The sequence below is a fragment of the Lissotriton vulgaris genome, chromosome 2_1 (assembly GCF_964263255.1).
Source record: "Lissotriton vulgaris chromosome 2_1, aLisVul1.2, whole genome shotgun sequence".
NCBI lineage: Eukaryota > Metazoa > Chordata > Amphibia > Caudata > Salamandridae > Lissotriton > Lissotriton vulgaris.
The window spans coordinates 215,798,120-215,813,754 of record NC_141687.1 but is presented as its reverse complement, the minus strand read 5'-3'; the positions used below and the strand labels follow the sequence as shown (position 1 = coordinate 215,813,754).

Sequence of the window (15,635 nt, the reverse complement as noted above, 5' to 3'; positions counted from 1 at the left end):
TTATCTATTGTATTTAGTTCCTCCCATGTCATAGTTCTCCTGGATGTTTTGCAGATTTTCCAGAAACAGTCGCAAAAGGAGATAAGTTACAACCTTTGTTCCTGTTCTCAATTTTAGTTCTGTGTTTCTTCTTTCTTATGTCTGTAAACCGTTATTTCACTTAGAACTTAAGGATGCCACTTAGCATGTTGGTTTAAGTGTGGTTTCATAGTTATTCTCTGGAAGGTGTAACTTTGGTGGTACAGGATTGTAAGCAATAAACTATTACGTAACGCTTCGTTCAAAATTAAAATAAACATTATAACACTGCCAGTGTCAGTTTATCTACCGTCTCCATTGTTTGTCTTCTTTGTTAGGACATTATTGTTGGTCTAGCGACTGTGGACAGTAATAAGTTTAGAACCTGGAAGTATTGTTCAGTCGAGTTTTGTTTTTACAGACTAGGGAAATGTGCACAGTTCAGTATCTTGCAGCATTCTTTGTAACCTGGTTCGCCATACAAAATAGGTCACCTCCATCTTTAATGATGAGAAGTAAAAAGCGTTGTTTCTCGATTTGTGAGAGTGGAGAGCATTTTTGAGCAACTGCCACATCTTCCGAGTGAGTAGGCTGACTGCTTAAGCTGGTAAAATCCGAAAGGAAGTTCAGTTATCAAAAGACACTGTATGTGAACTAGGGTTCAAATGGAAATGCAAAGTGTGTAAAACATTAACACCACTTTTAGAATATCACAGGCAACATATAATATTGATGAATAATGAATAGAAAAAATTATTTCGTGATGCACCAGTGCCATAGTGACAAAAGAAGTGTTGTTACTTGTCAATTGAAGCAAATAAAAGTTGCACCAGTCGGCATTTGACACAGAAATACAGTGAAAAAGTGTGGTGCAAGTGATTATTTAAAACATAGCATAGCAGCATAACAACAGCAACACACAGCAGTTGTGATACAGGCCTGCAGTGCTTTGAATCTAGAATGGTTTGGTACAGTGGTAAGAAAGTGTATCGGACAACATTTTACTGGAATTTTAACAGGTTTAAGATCTATTTGATTAAAAATTAGGAAAGCCAGTGTGATGATTTCGTTCCCACTGCGGATGGTCTGTCTGAGAAGCGGTTGTTTAAATGATATTCATGAACAACAACAATGAGAAGGTGCTAATAGATCATGGTGACTTTTCCTCTGGTAGAGGTTCTATGGATTCTGCACTGTCTTTCACATTGCTTTTTGACATTAGATTTGTAAGATTTCCCCCTTATTTCTTTCAAGGGATGTGATTTCGGTGTTTTGAAGATTTATGTCAGAATTGAACCACACAGCCTTTTAATTGCAAAGTCATAGAAGTGTTGTTTTGGGAGGAACCATCTTCTTAAATGCCCTAGTTAGCAATTGGTGGAACTGTTTTACTGACAATTTCATTTCAGCGGGGGATGAAGCATAAAGGTTTTCTTTAATCAAGCTTTGATGAACGTTTTTCATTGGTCTTCAGCATTTGGTTGTTTAAATTCTCAGGGAGTTTGTGGAACCCAAGGAAGATACCCCAAGGAAGATTTAGTTTAAATTAGAAAATGTGGCAATCCCTAGAAATTGTAGTGATTTTCCCTGTGAATGATAAAAGCAGGGTCAGACTGGGATTCCAAATAGGCCAGGGCACCAAAATTAAGTAGCCCTTATTAGTGAATTAGGCATTGGTGTCACACGGCTTGAGAGATGGGGAACCTTCGTATTCAGCCATTAGGCATGAGGCTTTAGCTTGTTGTTGGAGTTGTGGGCCATTTTAGAAATTACCTGTGGGGCACCAAATGTGCCATCCATATTGACGGTAAACCCAAAGATACGCTGACGTGTGTTACTTAAGTAATTCCACAAGTGTCCAAGTTGGATTGCGAAGAGGCGTTGTTCCTGTAGGCATGCGTGATCGGATTTTGTGTAAGGATCATGAAGGCCACATGGGTGTGAGAGCAATGAAGAGGAGAATTAGAGAGAGTTATTGTTAGGCTGGCCTGCACAAGCGTGTTGAGCATAATGTCTGGGGTCTATGTCGTGTGCCATGAACAGCCAGTCCTCTTGAATTAGTATCAGTCCAGTAGCGGTCGGCAGTAGGTGTTTCTATAGGGCGGTGACGTGGGCAGGAGGAGGGGCAGGGTGGGGGGAAATAATGTATGGATTACAGAGTTTTACAGGTAAGTAAACATTTAAATACATAAAACGAATTTCGTTGCGCGCACTGCATCACATTTGGTGATGCAGTGTGCGCAACGAAATTCGTTTTATGTATTTAAATGTTTACTTACCTGTAAAACTCCGTAATCCATACATTATTTCCCCCCACCCTGCCCCTCCTCCTGCCCACGTCACCGCCCTATAGCAACACCTACTGCCGACCGCTACTGTATCAGTCCCATACAAGACCTGGGTTAAGCCGGGTATGAGTAACATTAGTCCTCTTTTAACTGCCATGGAAATAAGTACATTTGGAATAGTACTTGTAGAATTTTCCTCATGCGGGCCGGATGCAAAGTGTTGAGAAGGTTACTTAATTTTTGGGAAACCTCTTTGCTAGGAAGAGGATCCATGAGGAGGTTGTCACAAATAATGGGGTAGAGGTTACCACGAGGGATTTTAAGGAATTCATGTATCATTTTTTATTCAAGCACACTAGAACATTATGACCAACAGGCTTGTTGAGACGTGCAATAGGGTCATTAAAGACAAACCGCAGTTGCCTTTTGATTGGTTTGGATGGTGTGTAAGAGTTGAGGAAATTATTGTGGGATGTTCTCTCCACAACTTATGCAGATACTGATGTTTGTTCACCTTTCATGTTACTTAGAAGGAGGGTACTCTCCTCTAAAATGCTGAGGCCTTGAATATGATTATTATACCTACCTGCTTGTAATGGGGACAATGACATGGAAAAAGGTTGTCTGCTCAGCTGAGGTGTGTGAAGGGAGATGGGCAATGTCTGTGTGTTGAGGCGGGGGATCTGGGCATCGATCCCAAGAGACCGTCAATGTTTTCAGCTACAAGAATGTGGCAGTGGTGAAGGAGCGTGTTGTTCAGTTGGAGGATGGCAAGTGGTGGAAAAAAAGAAAGATTGTCTGTGGTACCTCATGGTGCTGTAAAGTAAGGTGGTGCGAGAATGGAGTGCCAAAAGTGGCCTGCGAAAATATTTATCCATAGGAGAGTTTCCCAAAGGAAGAGCAGCACTTCCAGAAAGTTCATAGTCTTAGTCATGTAAGTGTACGTTTTGAGCATAGGACTTCTTTGCTGCCTGTTTCATTCAGTCGTTTCTGTGTGTCTGTGTCTTGAGTTTCAGTGTGATCTGTCGTACTGCGTTGGAATTGTTGTACTTGACGATAGTGTGTTGGGTGTCTGAATTACTTTTCTATTGTTTCTGTAAAGGGGAATGTGTATTGGGTCTTTCTTTTAATACATTATTTCTATTGTTTTCACAAGAAGGGAATCTGAACAACACTACAACAACATCACATCCAGCAGTGTTAACACACAGGAATCATCATATAGCTACATAGAATCAGCTTCATGTTGAAGGTCTTTGTCTCTGCACCTTCTCACATCATTCAGCTACGGTGGTTCTACTATGTATCCCATGGTTTGTGATTCTTGCTTGGGCAGCCGCTAGCCCTGTATAGTATTTGTTTGGCTTTGTCACAAATGTCCATTCCACAAGCCTGGGAGGGTCAGGTGCAATCCAGTGTTTGGCACTGTTGCGCTTTTCCACAAGCAGGCCCAATGCCCCAAGAGGGTGAGTGCCTGCAGCATCCTTCCCCTCTTGTGCCACCCCCAGTATCGCATGTTTGGGGTCACGGGTCAGTAGGTATCCAACTGTTCGGCTTAAGGTGGTGTACATCGTGTTACAGTAGCAGGCAATCTGTGGGCATGTCCAAATCATGTGAAAAAATAGTTGCCCCTTCCTCCTGGCAGCATGGGCAAGAGAGATCTTTTGCCCTATCTTATGCTAAAGCCAATAGTATACCTGGTGGAAATGTTTCAATTGAATCATTCATAGTTTGAGTGGTATAGCCAGACACCTAGCAGCAATTTTGGCTTTAGTCCATTCATCATCATCCATAGGCCCAGTGTCTGCCTGCCATCTGTCTCTGGTGTAGCAGAGAATCTGGCGTGTACGTCACTGGCAATCTGTATGCAAATGATATCCACTACTGTTCAACTGGTTCTATTACAACTTTGGCTTCAAGAGGTTTACATTCTGGGACATCTTGTAGCAAATAATGATATGGCGAATTGCATGTTTCAATTGCAGGTAGCGTAGGAATTTGGAGGGGTGCAGCGTGAATTTTTACGTTAACTGTGTGAATGTTTTAATATGTCCACCATTCCACCTTATCTTCCAACCCTGAAATCCTAACAAGATCCTATGGTATCAACCCATTGAGGCCCAAGACAGAGGACACCCAAGTGCCTCTCCTTAGGACAGTTTCCATTATGATCTTCTTAAACCATTTTAAATGCTTCAGTGCTTGGGCCAGCAAGTAAGGGGAATTTGTTTTGACTTCGGAAGTAAAACATTTATTATTTATTTATAAAATATTCTGACAACACAACTTTTTGAATTGATAGATTAATGTAACATTCTTTTTTATTAAAATAAAACTTTTAATTAGTTCTGTACATCACATTTAATAATTACTAATGCATACAACACATTTTTTTATTTACTTTAGGTGGAAATATATTATTTAATTTAACTTTATGAAAAATACTTTGTATTTGTATTTAGTATGGTTATATTAATTACATGTTTAATTCAAAATTAAGTTAATAGTGTTGCAGCATATTGTATTTTAATTTAGATATACAAAATAAGTTTACGTTTATATGTAACACAAAAATGTTGATACAGTGTTTTATAAATTATTGTAGAGGTGTTTAATTTACCCTATACTTTACCATAGGAAGACTCAAGGAGTCTCCCTTTTTATTAGGGAGGTAGGGACTATTAAGTCCCTACCTCTCTTATTTTCTATGAAAGGGTGTTGCGATTCCAGTTGTTGGCCATGTGTGGTGCTGGAATTACTACTGTTTCTTTTTGGCATTAGACTTGCAAGTTTGGCTACACCCCCGTTTTGAGGAGATGGAGATATGTAAGTCGAAACTTTTGAGTAGCTTTAAACTTGGATTTTGTAACTACCCAACAATGATACAGTTACTCAAATGCATAAGAGTAAATTGCACATGTATGTTACTCACAAGTGTAAGTGAATAGCACCGATTGTGTTCCAGTGGGTGGAGTTTGTTAAAATTGCTTAACTGAATGCCAAGACATGAGGGATTGAGAGGGTACTTTGATTTACCATAGGATTTCATGACAGTAAATAAAGTGCTTAATGAAATAAACTCATAATTTGAATTAACAGGTGCCAATCAGGAGATTGTCCACTATCTCATAAAATGTCTAAGAGGAAAAATTCAGCTATCCTGGCTTCTTCAACATAGGCTCTATCAGTCAAGCAGAGCAAAATTATCATATGGAATTCCACTCCACCTGGTTGTGAGTGCGCCAGTTCCACCACACTCTTTTTTTCCAAGGTGTAGGAACAACGTGCCAACTTTTATTGGGTGGCAATTCTGCCAAAACGACTTGCCCCCCAATGTGTTTTTTGGTGGGTACAAATAATGCTTCCCCTGCTAGACCTTATCTGCCCCTTTCCTCCCTTACTCCATCCCTCGCCCCACACACACACCCTGCGGAAAGGCGGTAAATATATGCAGGACCCACATGGAATTTGATGGTCAGTGTGGTGTTATGACTGGTTATCTCACTTTCATGCAGTAATTCCCCATTCCACAAGGTTCAACTCGTAATTGCACTGTACTGGTGTGTTACTGCATGGTAATGCAAATTTCACATTTAGTGCCAGTGCCATGCAACTTGTAATCAGGCCCTTAGTGCCCAAGTACATTTTGAATAATTATTATATTTGCATTCATTCTTGTCTGCTGTGTCGCTGCAGTTGGAATATGCACATTCATTATCAATGAAAATAATGTAAAGATTGGAAAAAAAACACAGTCATTAGTACATTACAATATATTTATATACACTGTATACTTTTATTATCATTGGGCCAGCTTCACATGTCAACATGTTGGACTCAAAATTCGACCCACCCTAAAAAATAAATATAAAATTAAATAAAAGATTAAATAAACATCTGTGTTATTTTAGTTTTCCAGCAAAGTATTTGTTCTAGTGAGCATCCTCAAGGGTGGCATGAAACAGGCCTGGAAACAGCATGAGGAAGACTATGAGGATCATAAATATATTGAAATGATGCTTTAGAGATCTTCAAACATGTGGAAGCCATCTTAGGGTCAGAACAAAAGCTACAGTCTTCTGTGGACAGTGGTTTTTGTCCTGATCCTGTGATGGCTGCTGCCCAGGACGTGGCCTCTACAAGCATAGCGACACACCTGCCAATGTTTAAAAGCTCCTGTCAGGGAGATAATGTAATCTTTTATTAACGTACATTGGTGGAATAGATTTCTTTATAATAGAGAGAGTGAAACATTAAACTTGGGTGAAAAAAATCGAAATACCTGCACTTTTAGGGACAGTTGTAAATGTGCTTGAGCACTTAGGAATATGTGGTCTTTGAAGAGAGCACCTCTCTCAATATGCAACACTTATTTGAGACGTCAAACTAAACTAATCAGTGGTCATGGATTTTGGTAGCAACAACTTATTCCCTACTTTCAACTCCTGGCACTCTGGTCATGGGAGCCCTGCCTGAGAAATGACAGGAGATGTAGATGTGTCTTGAGTTAGCACCAGGTTGGGAGACACTCAGTCTTTTGATTTCACTGATGTGCCAGGCAAAGATGAACAGAGAAACTGTTTTCAAGAGACCCCAAAGGAGTGGGACTGAGACTTGACTCAAAGCTTCAATATGCACCAAAAACTCCTGAGCCCATTTCCCACTCATGGGTCAGCCAAGTGTGTGCAAAGCATTGCCTTGACACAGCATTTTCACAGCTCAACACTATTTTCAAGACATATTTATTCATGGGGAGTCCAAGCTTTGTCCATACTGGATGGAGCCATTCTGCCATTTCAGGATAGCCACTGGCTATGGAAATAACTCTTATTTAGATGAATCAAATGAAAATATATCTCATGTATATGTCTTGAAACACAACTCGGAAGGACCAGTGTTGAGCACCACTGATTGATGCCACAGCAAATTTGCAGTAGTGTGTCTGTCGTGAAGTCTGAACCACCAGGGATATGAAAGCTCCGGTGGCAGGACCTTAACACAAAGACTGGAGCAACGTTCCATGCGTAGCCGGACCATATTTCAGGAGAAACTGTAAGCGATTTTTAGTAGAAGGGAAGTGAGATTAAACGAGCAATGCAATAGAGTAAAAATGGATTTTGTAAAAGTTGCCCCAACACTTTCTAAGCAGTGGAGTGTAATTCTTTGAACAAGGTCATTTTTTTGAGTGTAGAAATTAAGTTTTGTTAAGGGCGTGGTAGAGCAGTGCTTAATTTGAGCCAGTGGTTTCCGATGCTTGGCACTGGCACTTGATTATCAGCACCAGCGCTTGTAAATAGTCTGCCACATGTGGACACTGTTCTGGCTACTTTAGAGATGAGCACAACAACAGTTGTTTATTAATTCAATATACATTAAAAATGGCTATTGACTGCCGCTCAAGCCATTCTTATAGTGCTGGGGGCCTGGAATAGGCTGAACTGTCGCACTTGTAGGATGTGATGATTAGTAATTGTGTTGGTACTGCCATTGACAGTGCTGGCAGGGGCAATGTCGGGTGCAAGCTGCAGTGGCCTCCTGATGAAGGCCCTGGCACATACTTTTTTTTAACATATTAAGCACTGCGGTAGTGTAACATTTTTAGATGGGCACGTGACGTTTTGTGAGCGCTGGCATGGCATTTAGTGAGCGGCTAAGTGAAATTATGTAAGCTGAGAAGTGCCAGTTTGTGACACTAAAATGTGTAATCATTATTCAGCAATAGGAGAGGAAGCATGTAAATTGCTAAGGTTGAGGGCATTTTGCCATTTTAAGACGTTAAACATTGGGTGTCGCTTTGTAGCACCGTTGACCAAATATAGAATAAACCTGGGCAGCAAACATGCAAATTGCGAACCGCCTCTCCCCTGAAACTGTCTTTTGAGCAGAACTCTTGGGCGTCTGTCCTTTAGGACAGCCACCCGATCAGAAACCTTGACCTCTTATCTCGTGGGACTGTCCACTGTTGCTGTGGTGGTCCATTAGTGGAACCCTTAGCCTCTGTTCTTGGCACTGTCGCATAGAAGAATACATAGGTGCTGGTGACGGGTTGTCCTGTGTTTCTAGGTACTGGCCCCTGAATACAAGACCTGGTTCCCTATGAATCTCTCCTTAATTGAACCCACAGCTGCTGTGCCAAAAATATAAGGCATCGGTCCCTTGGATTCTCCTCTTAGCTGAACTCATGACCGTCTGTACCCTGGTACACTACCAGGTTGTCGAATTACCTAATTCAGTTCCATGGTCTTCTGTCCACTGGGATGTCTCCTTAGTAGACCCCAGGGCCATCTGTCCTTGGTGCTGCCCCATAGAAGAATACATAGTCTGCTGTCCAATTAACCCACCCTTAAATTAGGACTTCTGGTCCCTTCACAGTGCCCATGACCTTCTGTTCTTGGGACTGTCCCTAAGCATGAACCCTGCTGTTCAGCCCGAGCAGAATGCATGGCTCACTGTCCCCTGAGACCATCCTCCAGAAGAGTCTATAACTTGTCCCCTTGGTCTGTCCTCTAATTGACCTCAGTGGCTTCCAGCTCACTTCTTCATGGAGAAGAAACACTGTGTATGTGTGTAAGTCTAAGTGTCCCCTGAGACCATCCCCCAGAAGAGTCCATACCTTGTTCCCAGGGTCTGCCCTCTAATTGACTGAGTGGCTTCCATCTTACTTCTTCTCGGAGAAGGACGCTGGACAGATGTATGTGCTGTAAGTGTTAGTGTGAGGGCATCTTGGCCATATTCATCATGTTAAATTTCCCTCAAGCCACCTCTTAGCTGTTAGGAGCCAAGGCCTAACTAGTGTGGATAGCCCTAATTGCATTTTCTGGGGGAAGAGTAGGGCTTTTTTGTTCACCTGAGGCTCCCAAGAATGAATCCCATGTCTCCGGATGGGAAAGTGTGCAAGAACAAATGGACTGGCAGGAGGCAAACGCAGGCAAATGATCATATGCTGGAATAGAGAACTCTGCAAGTTGCTCCCTGGATCAAAATCTGGGTGTTGGAATACAGATGCCTGCTCATGATTAGAAGTTCTTGAAATTGTCCATTCTGAAGAGAAGACTTTGTCCTGAGTGGGAACGTTGCTCTTGTCCCACATGGTTCTCCCCCTTTATTTTGTTGAAAGTGCTGATGCAGTTTCACAATCATCCCACTCAAAACATCAAAAATAAATAAATAAATAAATAAATAATACATTTAAATAACCTTAACCGGATAAATTAGCATCCATAAATAAAGCTAGCCAGTCATTTTGTCTGATTCGGACACAGAAAAATGCAGAAAGACCCACCCCAGTTACTGTGAAGGGGACAGCGATGTCTATAATATTACATCTGTCTGTTTCCTTTTGTGTTTGTTCATTGCAATCAAAGACCCCGAACATCCATGATCCATAACCTACCCTACCTGACCCCCTCTCTCAAAAGAAGTCCTGAAGCTCACAGTAGCAGGCAGCACCCGCCATCTGGGGCTACAAGAGCACACATTATCTGTGAAGGTGATGAATAAAATCACCTGTCATTTAATGAGGACACCTTTTCAGGTACCATTTCAACTTAATGCCCACCCATTTTTCCCTAATCGAGTCTCTCTCATCAGTGCATTATGCATAATTCTAAAGTCTGGTTATCTGAAACTCTACTCTAATCACTTTAGTGAAGTGGAAGACCTTGGCAGGCCAACAGCTTGTATCTACACTTAAGGGCTTATGCTGGATCTGAAACTGAGGGGCAAATAGATCAGGCAACATTGTGGATTAAAGTTGAATGTGGATGTCATACAGCTAAATTCAGCATGGCCGTTTGGCCAGCTGTGGAAACTTATAATGTTCTGTCGTTGAAGGGTTAAGCACAAAAGCCCCTTCTTCTGCATCGAAACCCTTTGCAATTCTAGGATTGGCCACTGCAGGACCACGTAGAAGCAGTACGACTGGGAATACATTGGACTAGGTTAAGCACAAAAGCTCCACCTTCTCTAACTAACTCCTTTGGAATTCTAGGATTGGCCACTGCAGGGCCATAAAGAAGCAGTACGACTGGGACTACCTTGGTCTAGGCCAGACTCCATCTGTGTATCCAGCTTAGTCTACTGCTTTCACTGGGTGAGGTTGCAGACAGCATTCTTCACTGAAATGGCTCCTGCAGCCAGGATATTGGAATGCAGACCTCTAGAATGGCTCAGGGCAGCAGTCACCATCCTATCATATTGCTGGCTCATATTTACCTCCTGGGCATCTGTTTATGTTTTTGTCCTGTGGATCATCACAGCTTTGTAACAACAGAACTGAGATCCCATTGGACAACCTTTGAAGGGCAGTAATCAGTTGGTGGGCACTATAAGCCGTGCAGCACGACAGCTGCACGGCACTGATTCCTCTATCCATGTCAAAGGAGTCATTTTCATTCCCCACTCCCAATCCTCGTGTCCCCATTAAGTGACTTCTGATTTGCATATGTCAAAGAGAGCACTATTGATGAGCCTGAGCATGAATTCACAGACAGGCTTTTGAGCACCCTCGGTTTACTTCTACAAAGATGAGGAAGTACCATGAGGAAGTACCAGGATGACCCCCACAAAGCAGAAGCCCACCATGGCCTTTACCACGGATCGTCATCACCAACACACCCTTCATCATCCTGCCACTCTAGACTGGAGACTTCCCGAGCCGCAAATCGAAGTATGCACTGTATCCAAAGATGCTGTGAGACAACTCGATCCACAGCGACGTCTGAAAGGGTCAACACTCTCTTGTTCCATTTGTGGTAGACTCCAGTCTAATTGCATGTATTATGGTGCAGTTGTACCAGCCCACACCCATGGTTGTAACATCTTCTCAGTACTTTCACAAAGTCTCTCTGTACTGTCCAGGACACTGGTTACTTTAACACATGGGAACATTTAGGGGACCTGGGTGGGTGTTTGTGAGCAACATGCAGCAGTGAGGCAAATGGAAGGTGAATCAGATTGCCAGCTGCACTCCTGGGCCCAGGCCCTCACTCAAAGTGTCTCAAAACCCGGTGCTCTCTGAGCTGCTCCTGCTGTTGTTGCTGAGGCTGCGACTGCGCGAGAGACTGCGGCTGTAACTGCTGTAGCTGTCGTAGCTTCGGCTCCGGCTCCGGCTGTCGGAGTAGCTGCTGAGGGAGCTGGAAGATGATGGACTAGGCCTGTAGTAAGGGATTGGTCGCTTGCGGGCACTGTAAGTGAAAGAGATACGTCAGAATACTGCGAAGGAGAGACAGCACAAAATACAAGGATGGTAGACTTGAATACCTGGGAGCAAAGCTATGGATAAGCACTCATTGGGGTAGCTATGTAGAGCAACCAGAGCATGCAATGTCTCCTTTGCATCTGTACTCTAGAATTACAATCAGATTTTAGATAGCCATACCCAAAGAAGGCCAGATACTCAAAACCGCACTGTGATTGTTTATGAGAGTCATGAATTAGCATACTTATACAGCAGATATCTTAAGAGTCTGATCCCAAACCAATATGAGATTACAAAACCTCTTTTACACATCCACACAGACATGGCATGGTCTGATTAATGCCTAAAAGGAATACTGCACAAAATACTCACATTTTCACTAGTTTTCTGCATATTTCGTATGCTGTGGATGTGCATTACACCCTCTTTTTGTTTTCTTTCAGCAGCTTTTACGGACTACACCGTAATCATAGAACTAAGGGCGTGTAAACTATTGTCTGTGTGTGCGTGTGAATCTGCACACAGATGATACATCTACACAATAGTCAAACAATTAGTCTGCGTATGCAGTGTTTCACTCTTCACAGAACATGTGTGTCTCCAGAGCGGCATAGAGGGCAAAGACTGGACTGGTCGTCTAGAATGTGGCCTGAGGGATTGCCAATGGCTGAGACATTTACAAGCATCCCACCCATCGTCTTTGCATTCATTACAGTGGACATGCACACACACACACACACACACACACACCCACACACACACACACACACACACACACACACACACATAGTCCTACCAATGGTTCACCTATTTTGTGCAAATGTTTACGTGTGTTTGTGCATGTGGGCTGTAACAGTAATGTAAGCAACTTGAACTGGTGTTACATCTATTGTATATGCTTTGTGTATGTGAGGGAAGCTTGCACTCGTGCTATATATGCACGTACCTTTCCAAAGTGTGTACGGGATCCTGGCAAGGCAGCACTGTCTATTACCTAATATCAGTGCCTCGTCAGGCATAGACACAGCAAAAGACTCATATCATACCACAGAATATAGGGCACACACACACACATACGATTACTCTGCAGAAATCAAGAGATGTTAATCCTGTAGAGGACGTCTTCGCTTTGTCCCCCTCAGATTTTGAGCCACAATGGCGTGCTCGCATCCCCCTGATTGCCTCATTGGCAAATGTTCTTCATACCCTGCTTCCATGAACTTTGCTCACACAGTACTCAAGTCACCAACATATAAGTAGTTAGTAGTGACATAGGAACATATAATATTATGATTATCAAAGATTTTTTCTGAGAAACAAAAGTTAGTTACTAGGTTAGCTGAGAGAAGAGTTACAGGCTGAGCTCTTCATGCTGCCTCTTTGGATTCCTTGCAGAGATAGCCAGGAGGAAGCCGACCTGGTATAACTTCCTTTATTTTCCTTTGAAACTATCTGATGGCATATGTCTAGATACTTTGTTGATTTTCAGCTCGTCTCTTCCTGCTTCACTAGAACACCTCTGACAAACCACATCAGAAGACAACTTTGGATAGAGGAAGAATCTAAGGAGTTGACTAACTTGCCTGCTTTATTGTATTAAAGGTGCTGAATGGCCAATGACAGTGCTGCTACTATCGAGTAATTCACCAATGTGTGGATGCTGAAGGTGCGGGTTTCTTGGTATGAGTGGACAGGAAGCTGAGAGAGGTAAGGGGGGGAGCAAGCGAGAAATTCAACACGCTTCTAGAGAGCTTCTGCCTGGCACAAGTTATACTAAGTTGTTCAGTGCAGACAGATGCTGCACAGCAGTTTGTGTTGATTCTTTGTTAAGTATACTTTTATTGCCCGTGTACAGCAGTGTATGTTTCTATTGGTTTATTGCAGGCATGGCATGTATCCCATGGTAAAGAGTGGTGAAGCAATACATGGCATAATTACAGCTTGACATGAGGAGTTATTTTATGAGATGCGCATTTTAAGATATCAGCCACTTCAGAAAATATGGATTCAGACTCCAAATTCTGAAAAATCCTACATTCATACTTCTGAAAGATGTAATCAAATCTGGCTCCAATAGATAAGCTGGGATTCTTAAAATGATTCTCGCCCTGTATCAGAAGGTCCTGATGATAAATTCACTTTGTTTCCTACAACAAGACCTGATGAGGTCCAACCTATGTTTCTTATAATCTTCTTCCCTCTCTCCTTACAACGCAATAAAAGTGACTCCAAGATCATGGTGTCGTTCCACCGTCAGCCTGTTGTATTCCTGAAACAGCACTAGTTGTCCATATGTGTCAGTTTTCTGCACTTGGTGGTAATCACATTGTTTACAATTCAAGGTTATTTGTAGGCTTGCAGTACAAGCTGCTGAAGTCTTTATTGCCAAGAGAATAACCTTCAATCTATGGTAAAAGTTGATGCAATTAACTGATTAAACCAACCTGATCTACTTCGATTGTTACAATATATGATCTTCTCTAGAACCGTTTTTGTCGATAACTGAAGGAAAACCAAAAAACTGAAAACCATGGCCCTCTTTTATACAGGTAACTATGTCCCTCAACACAATTTTGTTTGCTGTGATCTTTGCTACACTTCTGACTGCCAAGAGGAGCACGATGGTTAAGCCACACTTACACTACCCACAATTAACTTGCTGATGTCTGAAGTGATCTATACTACCCTTTGGATGCTGTGAATAACCCTGTCATAATGTCTTGGGTGCCTTGTGCTGCTGCTGCCCACGAGTAGAACTAGAACTGTTGGGTTGGTCTGTGCTGTCCGTGAGTCTGCTTTTGAGTAACACTAATGTGGTTTAGTTAACATTGGTGTACGCTGACATTTAAGCTTCCATGACGAGTATTCTAGTAAAGTATGCACTCCACTGTTTTTTAGTAACACTCTAGTGAGGTCTGAAGTGGTCTGTGCTGCACTCTCATCTTCTCATGAATAGCATTCTAGTGATGTTGAAGGTTGTATTTGCAGCAGTATGCAAATAACATGGTTGTAATTATACTGCCAATGAGTGAACCGCAATTAATGTCTGACTTGGCCTGCATTCCTTTTGGGCTAACTTTTTTAACTCTCTAGGAAGGTCTGTTGGTTGGTGGCATTACCTCATCTCAATGCTATAAGGAATTACTGGGGGAGGTCGTATAAGTTGTGTGTGTGTGTGTGTGTGTGTGCGTGTGTGTGTTGTTTATAGCCTGTTCCCTCACTTGTGGCCAAGCTGTCATAACTATGAAACAGTTACTCAGGTAGCAGGAGGTCCTGTGTCGACCTCAGCTCACCCTTCTGCCACTCTCAGGCCGGTCTGTCATAATTAGTTACGGTTCTGAAAGACAGCACCATCTCCGCCAACTCACAGACAAGATCACTACTGCCTTTGAGCTATTCAGAGCAGAGGAACTCCTCCTGCATGTCGTCCTAGTACGGCCTCTCGTCCAGCTATCTAAACCTCGGGTCAGCAGGAGACTTCCAGCTCTGTGCTATGCATCTTTTAGTGACCAATAGTGTTAGACCAATGCACCTGTTTTACAACTTCATCTTTTTTGGGATAAGGGACATCATATCAAATAGGATTACTTCGGTCTTCAAAATAGGAGCTCTGTTCAACATTCGTGATGGTGTGTTTGATATTTTCCCCCAATATCTGTCAATCATTGCACATAGCCAAACCATGTCGCAACAAAGCATCTTGATGGTACCATGGTACATGTTTTGGACAAGCGTTTGGTGGTCACGTAAATCTAGTGCAGGAAATTAACAACTACATTTTGAGATGCATGTTTCTGGGGTGTGTAAATTTGTGTTGCAGAAACAAATCACAGTCTTTCTCAACCAAGTCTTTTCGCATGTTCCATGACTATTGTTCCCTCTGTACTGACATGTCAGTTTTGTAGTCGATGGCAAGTGCACTCTAAAGAAGAGTCCTTGCTTTCTCCCTCCTCCCCACCAAATGTGAATACCAGTTACAGAACGTCAAATGGGGGAATGTCTCCCCCCGAATCGAGTGCATGGGCCTGACCAGCCATCCATAATACTGAAAGTTTCCACTCGGGGCTCCATAATACTTTGTCAGCTCTTGGAAGGTCATTAAGGTACCCCAGGAGGACAACTCACCCACT

At 42.4% G+C, this 15,635-nt stretch overlaps 1 protein-coding gene across 2 annotated transcripts in view; it reads right to left on the bottom strand.

Annotated features, from left to right (window-relative positions):
• Window positions 1-11,156: 11,156 nt before the first annotated feature.
• Window positions 11,157-15,635, bottom strand: part of SRRM3 (serine/arginine repetitive matrix 3) — a 354,881-nt gene continuing 350,402 nt past the window's right edge. For both annotated transcript variants that reach the window (XM_086954780.1, XM_086954781.1), the window contains one exon: window positions 11,157-11,491. In XM_086954780.1, coding sequence (XP_086810906.1) covers window positions 11,305-11,491 — 187 coding nt within the window. In that variant the 3' untranslated portion in view covers window positions 11,157-11,304. The remainder of the gene's footprint in view (window positions 11,492-15,635) is intronic.